We start from the raw sequence: 15,501 nt of genomic DNA on the forward strand, positions 1-15,501 counted from the left end.
TCCAAGTTGGAAGACGTTCAGGGCATATCAATGTTTACGTGTTCAAAAAAAAGCGTGTGCCACATCACCAGGAATAGATATGACAGCTCTGTCACCTGTCAGGCCGAGGGAAATCCCAGTAGCTGTGATACCAGCCACAGCATAAACAACAAATAGAAGGAGAGGGCATGTCATCTGCAACCTGTGGCAAGACGTGTCTGCACTCTGAGCAGCTTTTAAGTGTAAATTTACTTAAGCTGATTCCATTAGTTCTTTTAAGAGTACGCTTTTGTTGCTTACTAGCCAAGTCGCACCTTACAGCCATTTAAATAAATCCTCGCCACAACGCCAGACAGTCCCTTGGATGAGGACAAGCCCTGGCTTTGTACGTGGGGTTGGAGCCGCCGCTGCAGGCTTCCCCTCCTGCGAGACCCAACTTGGAGCAAAAAGCACTTCAAAAGAGGGAGGCTGCCGGTGTAGTGACAGGGGAGATGTCAGCAGACTGATGGGCAAGAAACCTTATTTTTGCAGCCCTCCCAAATACAGATAAAGAGCACTCTTTGATATGCACGCGGCCCTCCCCAGCACACTGCCTTACCCTCTTCAGGGCACTGAGATAGCATCTTCATTTTAAAGATAGAAAATTAAAGCAACTTTATCATGGTCAGACAGAAAGCCTCAGGCAGAGCGAGGAACCCAACCAGGTCTCACATCCCATGCTAATGCTTGTCCTCTGTAAAGGGACCATGAAAAACCAGCTTGTGACTGCAGAACAGGTCAAACCCGACGGCTTTGGAAAAGCATTGTCACATCTGCCCTGCTTGTGCATTGTGGAGTGGCCTGAGCCCACACAGACACAGCACCTGCGCTCTCAGGCCTTTTGCTTTGGTCTCAAGGAGCTTCTCTGCCAGAAGAGCAGGGGGGGTGACTGTTCCCAGTGTCCTGAGGACACCAAGGGATCTCTGCCTGGGGACCACACCAGTGGGCAGGCACTACAGTAGTGACTGAAAGCAGCAGGGTTTAAAACACAAACACTGTGTTGTGCCAGGTCCTGTCCAGCCTGGACACTGCCCGCAAGCACTTTGGCACAGACCGAGTCTCATCACCCTGCAGTGTTGTTAATATAAAGTGTCCATCTGCCTGGTGCTCCCTAGATACAGGGAGCAGGAGCCTGAAGTTGTTCTTTTGTCTTTCCATTTGAAGGAGAGATCATTTTCTAGGTCACATAACAGATCAGTGACACAGCAGGGTCAGGAAAAGACAAGACAAAAAGCAAAGCAAGGCTCAGATCCCTAGAAACAGAGAGACAGCTCAGCTCAGGCAATCCCTGGGCTCTGGGGGCTTCTCACTCCCCTCCTCACCGCTCGCCAGGGAGAGGCAGCATCCCCAAGACAAGCAGCTGGGACACTGCAAGGCTTCCTGTGGAGAAGGTTTCCTGTGACCACCAGGCTGATGTGGCTTTTTGAACCCTGGATCTGCCAGGCAGCCACATCAGCACATCTCATTTCAGGGCTGATGTTTGGCTGTCGAGCTCCTTAGCACGGCTTGGGGTGCAGGTGGGGAACCAGCAGTCTGGGGCCACCACGACCACCAGCCCACCCTCCCAGCTTCCACCCCCAGATCTTGCTGGGTGATTAGTGCCTCCTGCCCTGACGCTCTCCCCGCTTACCCTGAGAAAACACAGCTTATTAACACAGAAGCAGACGGCAGAGGGAGGTTGATCCCGCTGAGGAGCGCCCACCGGCCAGATCAGAGAGGCAGCAAAGTCCAGGGTGCAGCCCTGCTGCTCAAAGCTCCAGGCTGCCATGGCCTCCAACCTCATCCACTCATGCTGGTCCAGCCAAACCCCTGAGCCAAGGAATCCATGAACATAACTCAGCACCACAGAGAGCCTGCCACTGTCCTTTGGTCTTGCCTGTCTCTTGCTCCTTGCCCCAGGGTGGTTTCCTGCCTTCAGCAACCATGGGAGGTCAACTACACATCAGGTAAGGGCTTTAGTTCTTCCCCCAGAGCCTGGAGATTAACCCCTGGCAAGAAGGTTTTGCTACTCCCCCGAGCAAAGACAAATCCTCAGGTAGCAGGGCAAGGGAGGACAGATGGCTCAGGTGCCACCCAGACCTGCTGCTGAGGCAAGAGATCTGGGTGGCTGAGTCTGCAGGGGACAGAGACAAGCTCTGTCCTCTGACTCAACACATGCCAGTAGCCTCCTGTTCACCCAAGAGCCCTTCTGCTGGGTCTGGGCTATGGGGAGAGACCCCAGACCCACAGCACAGCCCAGGATTTGCTCCGGGGGATCCTCACTTCATGACTGCCACTCATGTACTCACAAGGGTTTATCTTCCAGAAGCCTGGATCAAGAGCCAAGTCCCGACGTGCATTGGGGAAAGTGAAGGGTGAACATCCCCTTCGCTTCCTCCAAAGCCAAACAACAACTCCTTCTTGCCATTTTAGAACCCCATTGCCAGCACAGACTGCCCAGCATAGGACCCCGAACCTCCTCCCCAGCCCCACTGTGGGGGCAGCCACCACCCCCACCCTGACACCCAAATCCTCTCCTGGATTTACAGGGTGAAAGACGAGCATGAAGCAAACAACAAGATTAAATCCTTAAAGGAGACATGTGGTGCAATCCCCAGGAGCATCTGCCTGGCTCAGGCTGGGACACCTGGCAGGGGCTCCCTCTGGCCCAAGGGGACCCTGGCAGCAATTCCCACCTCACACCCAGCCCAGCAAACCTCTGCCCTCAGTCACTTAATTACTCCACAGAAAAGCAAAACATAAAGCATGAAACATTGAAGGTGATAGAACTGAGTCACTTACCCACCTGAGGAGGAGGTGGGAGCAGCCAGACCTGGGGGCTCAGGGCACCAAAGCCCTCCCTAGACCATGATGGTGGTAGCAATGGAGATTCATCATCATCAGCCACCCTGCTTTCAGATGGCCTACTCCCCCATCACTGTTCTATATATCAATTACTTAACCACCAAGTGAGGGACCCCAATCAACACAAATTATCCTAACGAAGCAGGCCTGCTTCTTGTAGTTGCTGATGAAGCAGATTCTGCTGAAGCGGGAGGGCTGTCCTCATCCTATCCCCACCAGCCCAGCTGGTGGAGGTTGGCAGTCAGGTCTCCCGGCTTTGGCCGGGTTGATGTGCACACCAGGGTCACCGTGTCACTCACAGCCCTAAGAGGGCCAGTGCTCCCTGTGTGTGATAGGGACCTGCGTGTTCTCGCACGCAGAGGCTGGGACGCAGTGACAGAGGCAGCATCGTCCAGAAGAGCCTCTGAAGCACCAGGAGCCACCCATGGGCATCATACACCGCCCAGGGACCACCAGCTCCTGTAACAGTGTTGAGTCCTCTCATACATAAGTACACTTCTTTTTCTGTGAGGTCTGTTTGTATTTAGTTATCAAATAGCAAAGTATTTACATCAACAATAGTCTCAAAGCATCTCCACCGCCCACCACCCACAAAGCTGGACCTTTTTACATTTTTTTCCCCCCGAAGTTTTATTATTATCCAAAAAAAAAAAAGAAAAAAAAAAGCTAAATATTTTACTTAGACACTGAAAAAGGCAGGTGGGGAGAGGGGAGCTGGGAAGAGAGACACAGATCCACATGTTCTCTGCATAGTCAGTTGGAGATCGTACAAAACACTGTTTAAAAAATGATAATGGCAGAGGAGAATAACTTGTAGGGCAATATAGACCCTGGGATGCCAAAGAGCACCCTTAGGTGGGGGTTCCCCTCTGGAGTTTATTGGCTTAAAAACAGAAATTGGCAGACAACAATGGCGATGGAGGGGAGGCTCTCGATCCCGCTGCAGCGGTGACTCTGGAGATGCTGGATCCTACAAAAACCGCTGCACAGAAACACGGATGGACACACGGACACGCAGACACACAGCCCCGTGCAGGGAGGTTCCTCCGGGATCACTTCACTGCCCTCTGCCCTGAAATGTCCCCAGCACGTCTCCTTCAGCAGAGCTTGCCAAAAGCCACAGGGAATTAAGCCAGCCGGGGGTGTTCCTTGCGCCGAGGGTGTGTTCCTGCTCTGCCGCTTGCCAAAAAGAGCCAGAAAATGGAACCGCCAGGTCAAGCCCGTTCCCGTCCCGCTGCGCTGGTGCAAGACCCTGTATGTGCTGCAGACAACCAAAGGGCAAACCTGAACGTGTGCTCCTGCCCCCTCTTCCCAGCTTTCAGATCAAATCTGGCTTCCGCACATTACAGCTTTAAGAGGTTTCTCCTGGGGATGGGGATTTAGGCAGAACTATGGCACAGGCCACCCCTCAGACCGGGACAGGACTTCTCTGGCAGTGCCGATGGGGACGCAGCATCCACCCGTCCCAGGGATGCAGACATGGAAAGACCCAGGACATCTAGGTTTGGAGAGTCCCTGCCCAAACGCAGAAATGCAGGTACAGTAAATCTGCTACGAAGGAGGGGAGGAAAAGCTCCGAGTCCCCAAATGATGTAGAAAAAAAAATAATCCATCAAACCAGTCGCCGTTCTCCAAGCCAGAAAATAGAAGATCTCTCTGTTTTGCTAAAGAGCCTATTCAAGCTGATTTTGAAGGTTTTACTCATTAAAAAGGTGTCACCAACCAACCAAGTGAGTACTTGGTTCATAAATAAGTGGCCGGGGAGCTGCGGGAGGCAGCGGCATGCCCAGGCCCTGCACCGGGGGGGTGTTGGTTTTGGGGAGGGAAGGTGGTTTTGGCTGCCCCCCTGCCCACACTTGGCTCCCACCCGCCTTTCATGCGACACCAGCACCACGGTGGGGGCTGGCAAGAGGTGGTTTGGGTCTGCTGCCTGCAAGGAGGCTGTGCTGGAGGGAAACCCCATCCCACAAGCCATGAGGAGGCAAAGAAAACCCACTGCCTGGGGAGCGAGAGGTGGGCGAAGCCATTGGCTCCCCTTCTCCGAGTCCTTCCTGGTGGTGTGTACCAGCACCCTGGCCCCACAGCACCCCCACCCTCCAGCGCCCACCACACCCCCTGGTCCAGGAGAGCATCCAAAGAGCCCCCAGGTCTTTCTGAGCGAGGGTGTCTGGGACCCAAGAGGTGAGGGAGCACAACCTCGTGAGCCACCGTGGTGAATGGTTTCCAGCTGTGTACAGCCCCAGGAGGGGAAAAAACAACACATGCAACTAAGTCAATGTCTGGGAGGGTGGGGGCTGCTCCGGGGCTATGTACAAAGCAGGTGCTGGGTGGGAGAGTGCAGGGGTCCAGGGGTTCAGCCCCGTGGGGACAGACAGACACTCAATGCCAAAACGTGGCTGAGGGCTTGGGAGCGAGCGGGGAGATGAGGATGCAGATGTCTCCCGGGTGGCACAGCGCATCCCGGGACTCTCCTGCACACTGACAGCCTGTGGCTGGGGATGCTGCGGGCATCACAGCCCAGCAGCCAAGACACAAGGGGTGAGGGGAATGCAGCTAAAAATGTACCTGGTGGACAAAAGCATCCGTGAAAAATGAATCTTTCCCCCCAAACAGTCCCACACCTTGAAAAACCACCTGTGCCATGCACCCAAACCCTGTGGTGGCACTGGATTTGGTGACAGGGCCAGCTCAGGGGACTCTGCTGGTGGGAGAGCTGGCACTGGAATGGGGAGGGTGGCTGGGGGGTTGTGGTGCACCTGCTGGGGGGCTCCGGGGAACCTCCCAGGGGACCGGCTGGAAGACCAGGAGCGCTTGGTGGCTCAAAGCGCAGCCGGGGCGGTGGGGCTGCCACGGGCAGGGCAAGGCAAGGGCTCTGCCAGCATCCCCCGTGCTGCTCCCAGGAGAGACGAGACAGGTCTCTTGGGGGGACAGACACAGCTGGAAGACTTGAATGTGCACCCAGGTGCTCCCACGGGATGGTGATGGTCACCGGAGCCACGAACACCCACATTTCACGCCCTGGTGCCCGCTAGCATGGCTCAGCCGCAGAGCCCTGCTATGGTATGGCTGCAGGGATGCCCCAGGAAAGGGGACCACCAGCGTCCCGCTGCCACCCCACGCTGGCATCACTGCCCTGGCACATCTCCCCATCCGAACCAGCCAGGGCTTGCGCCTTCCCTGGGGCAAAAGGTCTCTGCCAGTGTCTTTGGGAGAACCAGAGCCAAGGGGGAAATGGCAGGGAGGGTGAAGGGGCAGGGAAAATTGTGCTGATTTAGAAAGGGGGTGCAGGAGGCCAGGGCCACATGTCCCAGGTGGAGGGTGCTGTCCCCCAGTTCCTCTGGGCTCACCCCAGAGCTGCCGGGGGGGGTGGAAAAGTTCTCCCAAAAGCCAAGTCTCTCAGCAGGAGATGCTCCGCTCGCCCTCCTGAGCCGCCAGCACCCGCAGGCTCCTCTCGCCAGCGGGATGGCACCACTTGGTTAAACATGGGCCAGAAGTCTTAATGAGCGGCAGGGGGACTCAGCACCTCCCCTGGCCGCATCCGGAGGCGATGCCCCATCCTGCTCTGGGGCCGCTCCACAAAAACCGGCCCCCAGGTGGGGAGGCCAGCCCTCGGCGCCCTGCGGCGAGGACGGCAACGTCCCTGGTGCCAGGAGGAGCTCCGGGTCTATAGGTTCTCGCCGGGCTGGTACTGGGGCTCTGTCGAGGTGAAGTAGTCCTCCAGGAAAGCCTGCAGGTACTCGAATGTAGGTCGCTCCTCCGGGTCCTTCCGCCAGCACTGGCACATGAGGTCGTGCAGAGACTCGGGGCACTCGGGGGGGCAGGGCATGCGGTACCCCCGCTCCACCTGGTCCAGCACCTCCCGGTTCACCATCCCTGTGTGCGGCCAGAGGAGACGTGGCAGTGAGGGAGAGCCAGGCCAGATCCTGCACTGTACCCTTCCCAGACAGGACACCAAAGGCATCCCACTGGGACGAGCCTTACAGGCAACTGTGGTGATCCAGGGAGGGATCCCCCCAGCCCAACAGCACTTGTCCCTGTCACCTTGCTCAGGGACAGAGGGGCTGTGACTCTGCACCCCGGGCAGGCTCTGTGCACTGTACCCCAGCAGGACAGGATCCAACCTGGGCAGGAGTCCCTGCCCCAAGCCCGCCCTCCCTGCCCACGTCCCAGGAGAAACTTGGAGCAGTTTGCTCCTCTGCAAAGATGGCTCTGGGGGCCACGAAGTGCCGGGGGCAGGGGCTGGGCACAGGCAGATGGTGCCAGGGCACCACAATGGGTTTTTGCCGGTGGGCACCGGCCCTCACCTGGGTATGGCACTCTGCCCTTGGTGGTCAGCTCGGTCAAGAGGATGCCAAAGGACCAGACGTCCGACTTGATGGTAAACCTGCCGTACAGAGCAGCTTCGGGGGCTGTCCACTTGATGGGGAACTTGGCACCTGGATGGAGACACAGGGTGAGGGGCTGCTCCTGGCCCCGCGGTGCCTGAGAACACAGCGGCTGCACGTGTCCCCAGGGGCTGTGAGTGTCCCCAGGATCCCCACGCAGCCATGTGCTGCCTCAAGATGCAACACACACTCCTGGGGACTTTGGAGGGACCATTGTTGTGGTTGTCCCCGCCTGAGCACGGTGCCAGCAGCCCTGGGGACACACCTTGCCGAGCCGTGTACTCGTTGTCCTCGATGAGGCGTGCCAAGCCGAAGTCAGCCACCTTGCACACCAGGTTCTCCCCCACAAGGATGTTGGCTGCCCGGAGGTCCCGGTGGACGTAGTTCATCCTCTCCACGTAGGCCATACCAGATGCGATCTGTGGGGACCAGGACACGCGGCACTGAGGCTGGTGGGGTGACATGAGGGTCCCTGGGGAGCACCCAGCACCGCTGACAGGAACAGCTCCACAGTGGAACCCAACTTGGGGTATGGGAGCAGCCGGTTGCTCAAGAAACACCAGGCAGACACAGGTTTGCTGGCCAAGGAGAGCAGCAGCAACAGGAATGGGGAAATTACGGTCCCTGACTGCAACCCAGCTCCATGCTGAGCACACAGCGGGATGGTGGCGCCTGCAACCCAACAGCTACAACAGCCCAGGGAGGTGCTGGGGCAGCCGGCGCACTCGGATGGGGATGCAGGAGGCCCAGGGACGCACAAACCCACCTGAGCCGCCATATCCACGAGCTGGGGCAGCCGCAGGTACTTGCCCATCTCGCCCTTCAGGAAATCCAGGAGGCTCCCTGCGAGGAAGACCATGGTCATGGCAATCGGAGGAGCAGAGCCCCTTGACCACCCCTGGCATCCCTCCTGCGCTCACCCTTGCTCATGTACTCAGTAACGATATAAATGGGCTCCTCTGAAACCACAGCGTAAAGCTGAACCAGCTTCTCATGCCGGAGCTTCTTCATGACCTGGGCCTCCTGCAGGAAGGCCTCCGGGGACATGGTGCCAGGCTTCAGCGTCTTGATCGCCACCCGCGTGGTGCCATTCCAGGTCCCTGCAGCACAGGATACCCGGCTCAGGACACGTCTATGGGGCTGTGTCCCTCGCCTGCTCCCCCCACCCATGTGTCTGGGTAGAGGGTGCAGGTGGTGACACGGAGGGGACAGCGGGAGCGATCCTTACCCATCCACACCTCTCCGAAGCAGCCCTGCCCCAGCTTGACCTCCAGCCGCAGCGATTCCCGGGGGATCTCCCAGGCGTCCTTGGCCAGGCCTTGGGTCTGGGGCTTGGACGTGGGACAGACATTGGTGAGACGGTGGCACAAGCCATCGGCGTGTTCTAGCACAGGAGGGGACAACACCAGGGTGACACGCGGGCATTTAGGCACGTGATGCTTCACCCCACATCTTCCCTGCAAAACACCTCAGGGACCCATACCCAAACCCTCACCCTCCTCCCTACAACCCAACCAGCTTTTCACCAGGGTCCCCCCCAAATGGTTCGGGGACTCCCAGCCACATGCTGGCTTCCCAGCAGCACCCAGGGTGTCACCCAGCCCCCAAAGGGCCACCCACTGGAGTAATAGGCCACCAGCTGCTGCAGGCTGTTGAACTGGGTGCGGGAGGTGATGTAGAAGCCGCCGTTGTCCAGCTTGCGGATCTTGTAGTGCTTCACATTGAGCCCTTTGGCGTTGTCGAAGTCGGAGACGGAGAGGCAGTAGGCACCTGCGGGCAGGACCGAGGAGTTGGGGGGAGATGCACCACAGATGGGTGCTCCGCATGGGGTGGGGAAGGGTATGGGGGGGAAGGACTGGGCAGCCAAGAGCCACGTCAGCATCCCCGTGGGACTGGGAAAGTGCTAATGAGGGGCATGATCCCCTTCAGCCCCCAGGGACAAACATAAATCCAGCAAAGGGGGGATTCTGAAGGAGCAGAGCGGACTGGATGGGCGGGGGCAGCTGCTGACCCACAACCCCAGTGTCTTGGCATCTCGGAGAGGAGCCAAGGGGCTGGGGGGCCCAACTCCCCCCTCCACAGACCCCACCATGGGCAGCGCTTTGGATGCCCATCTCTGCTCTGCCCACACGAGAGCAACACCTGGGCCTCAAATAACGAAAGGGAAGATTGCTGCTGCTGCTTGAGTGAAATGTTTCTACCGGAATAAAATAAATACTGACAAATTCAAGGCATCAAAACAGAAAGAAACATCAAGGAGCTTTTCCCAAAGGTGTATTTGGAGCCAAACTAAACCATGTTTCCAGGTAAGAAACAGCAGCCTCAGGCAGCCAAACCGCGAAGATCACAACTTGCACTTTCGGGAGGCACAAAACAAGTATAAAGAGTTGTTAGACTTGAAAGAAGTACCTAAAAATTCATTACTGCCTTTGCCTGTTTGCCCAGGAAGCACATGTTCAGGATTTTGCCACTATGTAAGGACTAGGAAAAACCAAAATCATCCAAAAGAACAAAATCAGAAAATAGAGCATCCTGTCCGGTGGTCCGGCCGGAGCTGGGGGTACACAAGCTCCCACCCTGCCATGAGCTGAACCATCTCTCTGAAGGGCAACTGATGGGCAGGCAGCAGTGGGAGAGATGTGCCCGTGTCCCCCCAGCCCTGTGGGCTCAGTGGTGTCACAGCATGTTCGGGATAGAAATGTCACCGGTGATTTAACGGGTGCATCAGCACCTGCTCCCTGGGACTGGCAGAGGAGACCCCAAGGGACTGTCCGTGCTGAGGGACATCGCTCAGTGACCCCAACATCAGCTCCTGGCTACAAGGTATGATTCTGTTCTTCTCTCTCCCTGTGCACCTAAGCTGGGGGTACCAGGACTGTGCAGAGTGAAGAGACCCCCTCACAGATGTTCCCCCAGCCCCGGCGGGGGTCCTCCCGGCTGGCTCCCCCCAGCCCCACTCACCTTTCGTGGTCTCACTCTCCCGGACCAGGAAGGTCCCTCGGGGGTTTTCGGGGTTGAGCAGCAGCCGCTCAGACTCCCGGCGAGTGATCTTCCCAAAATACCACCTGCAAGAGCAAGATGCCCACTCAGCACCCTGCACTCACCGCCCCCCTCCATTGTCCGGTGAGCCCTGGCACCCCGCTGCAGATCTTGGAGACCACAGACTACACCTCCAGGCTTGGGCACCCCGGGGTGCGCAGTGCCCCTGTACAGCATGAACTGAGCATCGCCCGAGGAGCAACCCTGCGCCACAGACCACAAAATGCCTTCACTCCAAAACCTCCCCAAACAAGGGGCTCTGGGGACCCCTGAAGCCCCTCGAGCTCTTGTTGGGGGGATGCCATACTGCTGGCTGGGGACAGGCTGTGGGGATGTGGCTAGCACCTCCTGCTCTGGGACTTCTGGTCAGTTTTGCCCCTTCCTGCTCTCCCTGTGTGATGGTCACCAGCAGCATCTTCATGCATGGATGTGTGTCCATGCAGAAGAGTGAAAACTAGACCAAAAGCTTCAGTTCCACCACGGCCCTGGCTCCACCACCACTCATCCCTCCACCACGCGCGCATGCTGCACCTCCCCGCTTCACAGGCCTTAAAGAAAGGGGAAAAACCCAGAATGCTTCCAGGTTTTGCCCAGGAGCTGGGCAGGGGGAGGTGGGGAGCGCTCAGGGTGCTTTTGCTATCGCTTGTCTTTAAACTGTCTCAAAGATGGCAATTACTCTTCAGCCTGGATGGAGTCTGAGGGCGCGACATAGTTACTGGGGATGTAGCCCGTCTGTCCTGTAGTGAGGGAATGAGCCAGCCACCAGTCACCTTCCCTGCAAGAGAACCAAAACACACTCAGTGTGAAGCCAGGACCACCCAGCCAGCCCCTCTCCTGCCCGCAGCGCTGGGGCCGGGGGGTGAGCCCACCGGGAAGGGGTGCAGCCCCCCAGCTCCGAGCCAGACCCCAGCCAGGAGGGCTCCTGCCCTGTGGGCCAGCCTAGGGTATCGGCCACCCATCTGCATACAGGATGCTTTAAAGTTAAATTGGGCACGGCAGCCAGTGAGGCAAAGTACCACTGGAGCCAAATGAATGTGAACAGGGTCTGGCTGGAGGTTGAGTGGCATTTGGGATCCAAGGCAGCGGGGAGCAACAGGGGAGCGGGGAGAAACAGGGAAAAGCGACAGAATGATGGCAGCAATTTAAAAAAGCACCAGGAAAACCCAAGAGATGGCATTTGTTAAACAGGCTGCAGAAAGCCCTGAGATTTTGGCAGGGTGGGATGAGACCTGCCCTGCGGCGATGCCAGGCTGGATGTGGTGAGCTCCATCCAGCCTGGGTACATCCCTGGAAGCCCTGGGATGGGCACCCTGCCTGGCCACAACCCCTGAGCTTCCCCCTAGCCCCCCAAACAAGCCACACACCCCCACAGTGCTGGCCCATGGCCCCAGCACAGCTCTGCCTTGCTTGAGCCCCCACAATCCCAGGGCTGACCTGCTGTCCCTCCTGCCCTGAGTATGGTGACCCCAAGCATGTCCCCAGGAGCCTTCTCGCTGCTCTGTCCTCCTCCCCGCAGGCTCCGGCACAGGACAGGGCAGGAAAGGACAACAAACAGCGAAGAACAAGAGGACGGCGGGAGGCAGCTTCCCCTTCCCTACGGACAGCGGGGCTTCCTCCCACCACCCACATCTTCCCACCCATCAAAGACAGAGTCACCTCATTTATCCTGACCACGGGGGAGATGAGGCTACAGGAAAAGTGCAGATCCGTGGGAATGGCTTCGCAAGGATGCAAGAACTTGGCAGGATGACCTCCACAAGCACTTTACAGAACAACCTTAATAACCTCAGTCACCACTGCAAGACTCCTCAGACCACATCCAGACCTGTCCCTGACCCCTGCAGATGTGTAAACCTCCATCCTCACTCCTGACACACCAACAACTTGTGACTTTTGCTTGTCCCAGTGATGCCTAGAAGCAGCTGGGAGGAGACGGACACAGCCTCTGGCTCACCACACCAATGCCAGGGAAAGTGGGGACCCTCCAGACATCTCCCCCCACCCCAAGACCTGGGTTCTGATGCTGCCCAGAGCCCATCCCCAGCCTTGCAGCAGTCCCAGCCCATAGTTTAACTTCTCCTGGCCCCAGTACATCTTGTGGCAGGTCGCTTGGGCTCCCCAGCCAGAGCCGCTGCCCCAGTCACCTTTACTGGGGTGGCTCCGAAGGGGACAGGAGGCTGGTTGGGCTCCTTTCCCACGGGATCGGGGTAAATGTCTGCTTGAGAAATGCCCAGCTTTTGACTTGTGGCTTTGTTCCAGCTCAAGCTGCAAGGCTGCAAGCTGGGAATTCAGCAAAAACAAACTATTCCAAAAATGCCCCAGTGGGGAAAAAAATAAATAATAATAATCATCATCAAAACAAAGCATTTCAACAGTTCCCTACACAATCTTACCCAAAATACCCTACCACATCCCTGCTGGCTGCTGGCCGGCTGGCAGGAGACCTCCTCCCACTGGAAATGGTACCACGGGAGCCCTTCTGCACTGGGGTGGATGGATTTGGCCCCTCCGGGAGGCCGAGGGTCACCGCAGACAGCCTGGGCATTGCTGGGATGCAGGAGGAGCTGAGGGATGCAGAGGCTTGTCCTCTCGCCCTGTGTTACCCCAGCCCTGGCAGAGCAGCTGAAACCCACAGCTGCCCTGCAAAGCTGCTGTTGTGCCCAGGGCCCATCAGCCCTTTCCAGGCTGAGCCCAAGCCCCCTCCCCACAGTCCCCAGGTGCTGTGCCCTGGGGGAGCCCAGAGGAGGGGGACATGGGACATGGCACGCCTGCCTTCTGCTGTCCCCACAGCGCGGCAGCCCGAGCTGCTCCCGGACCATCCGAACATCTCTGGGCATGCCCTGATTGACCCTTCTCTCTGACACAGCCTTTCACAAACAGCACCAATATAAAAGTATGGAAACCCCAGAAGTGATATAAGGCATAATGAAAAAACCTTAAATATGGGCCCAGTCTGGCCCCCAGCAGGCAGAGCTCACTTCATAACAGCCCAAACCAGAACCCAAGCCTGGGGCTAGCACACTGCTGAGGCTGTGAAAACAAGAAGCACCAAGCCCCCCAAATTCAGGCTCTTCCTGCAGCGTTGAAGCCCTGCACATCCTGCACTTCATGGATTAAATGAATCACCATTAATAAACAGTGTTGGAACAAGGAGAGCAAGGATCAGATTGAAAACATGCTTGTGCAACACTGCTCAACCATTGCAGCAGAATATCACCTCCAGGATGTTCTCCCATCTTCCCACCCTTTGACTTCGCAAAGCTGTTGGGGTGCCCAGGCTGGAAGGCAGCAGCGGAGGGGCCAGTGGGAGCTGCAGAGCCTGGGGACCCCATGGCAGCGCTGGGGACAGCAGCCCTGCCCGCCAGGCCACCAGCAGTGCAGCCAAAGGACGCTGCAGACCGTGCATGCCAGGACAGAACACACGTGGGTTCAATAAGGGATCACATTTAGGAGCATCTTCCAGCTTGTGCCGCTGCCCTGCTCCACGTGGCAAGTGATGGGCCCAGCACATCTTGTGGCAGGTCACTTTGGTGATGGGTATGCTGCTACGGCCGGGGTAGAGAGCAAACAAGTGGGAGGCAGACCCCTAAAGAAGTGCTTGAGTCCCCTGAGCCACTCACAAAAAATAAACTTTAAAAATGCAAAAATAAATGCAAAAGAAAGGGCAGGAGGGAGCAGAGAGCCAGGTGAAAACGGACTGTAGAGGGGTGTGGGTGCAGACGAGGAGAGCGGGACAGGTCCAGAGCTCCTGGGTGCAGACACAGCTCGGGATGGAGCAGTCCCAGCATGGGAAGGGGCTCCCTGCTCCGCCCCGATCGCTCAGGCAGGACAAACCAAACCAACCACTAAACCATTGGGCAACCAGCTTCTCCCAGCCCTGCTTCACCCAACCTAATATGGGCACCAGATGGGCTTTCATCATTTAAGATCATTAACAATAATAATATTAACAATCTGTGATACACACCTGACGTCCACTTTTCTCCTAAACGACAGCGTGGCACAGAGGAGAGAAAAAAGAGTCAAGAGAGAAGGTGAGATCAGAGACACCGTGCAAGCACAGGAGAGAGCACCCATGAAACTGAGGAGACATGTCCAGGCAAACAAGAGGGAGCTGAGCACTGATGGGGACAGGGGACCAGCGGGGACATGGACTGGCCAGCAAGGAGGTGGCTTGGTGACAAGGCTGCAAGGCAACAGTGACCAGCAGCAGGGCCAGCAGGACGTGGAAGCAGGCAAATCATTGCCTCCAGGGCTGATGCCCTCAGACATGTCGCTGCGAGTTTTGTCACATTCCTCTATGAGCACCCATCCCCAGGTAGAGCTGGTCCTGCTGGGGCTGGATTTAGGGGTGGACAAAGGTGGCAGCTCACCCACCTGGGCTTGGCTGCAGGGACGGGGACACTCACGTGTTGTTGACGATTTGTAGGCGCTCTCCTTTCTTGAAGGACAAGTCTGTTTCAGTCCGGGACTCGTAGTCATAGAGGGCCACGAAGGTGGTGACGCCACCTGCAACAGAGACCGCTCAGGATGGGCAGAGCCGTGGGACCCTCCTCTCCCCACACTCTCCCACCGGCTGATAAGACCGAGTCCCTCAAAAGCAGGAGACCCCACCATCATCAGAAAAAGCTGGAACCAAAGCCACAAACATCCAACCAAGACCCTCCCACACCCCACTGAGCCCCAGCCCACACCGACCAGCTAGTGCCCCAGCACGCTGCGGCGAGGTGACTGTGTCGGAGGTGTTGAAGCCTCCAAAGAGCTTGGACTCAGCAGCCATGGTCCCGAAGGAGCGGCTGGGGGTGCGGTGGGTGTCGGGAGCGGCCGCCTTGCTGGGTGTCTGCGAGGCCGGGTACCCCCCGTGGTGGGTGTTGTCGGTGGGCTCCAGGCTGCGCCGGCGCTGGCTGGCGTCTTTGGGCTTGCTCTTGCTGCTCCCCATGGTCCCAGGCTGGAGGAGAAAGACACATGTGCACAGGACTTCTTTTATTATTATTATTTTCATTATTATTATTATCATCATTATTAAGACATTGAGGTGCTGGAGAGAGTTCAGAGAAGGTCAACGGAGCTGGTGAAGGGTCTGGAGCACAAGTGTGATGGGAGCATCTGAGGGACCTGGGGGGTTCAGCCTGGAGAACAGGAGCTGAGGGGAGACCTCCTGATCTCTGAACTGCCTGAAAGAAGGTTGGAGCTAGGGGGAGGTTGGTCTCTTCTC

At 57.5% G+C, this 15,501-nt stretch overlaps 1 protein-coding gene across 1 annotated transcript; it reads right to left on the reverse strand.

The window, feature by feature from the left end:
- Nucleotides 1–6,526: 6,526 nt before the first annotated feature.
- On the reverse strand, nucleotides 6,527–15,225 carry SRC (SRC proto-oncogene, non-receptor tyrosine kinase; the record flags this gene model as incomplete). The annotated part of the gene is made up of 11 exons (XM_080354564.1): nucleotides 6,527–6,735; nucleotides 7,167–7,298; nucleotides 7,513–7,666; nucleotides 8,014–8,090; nucleotides 8,168–8,347; nucleotides 8,476–8,631; nucleotides 8,868–9,017; nucleotides 10,209–10,312; nucleotides 10,963–11,061; nucleotides 14,696–14,795; nucleotides 14,985–15,225. 11 exons carry the CDS (start codon nucleotides 15,223–15,225, stop codon nucleotides 6,527–6,529), a joined length of 1,602 nt encoding a protein of 533 aa, XP_080210690.1.
- Nucleotides 15,226–15,501: the final 276 nt, after the last annotated feature.

This window comes from Nesoenas mayeri (assembly GCF_963082525.1).
Source record: "Nesoenas mayeri genome assembly, chromosome: 16".
Classification (NCBI taxonomy): Eukaryota; Metazoa; Chordata; class Aves; order Columbiformes; family Columbidae; genus Nesoenas; species Nesoenas mayeri.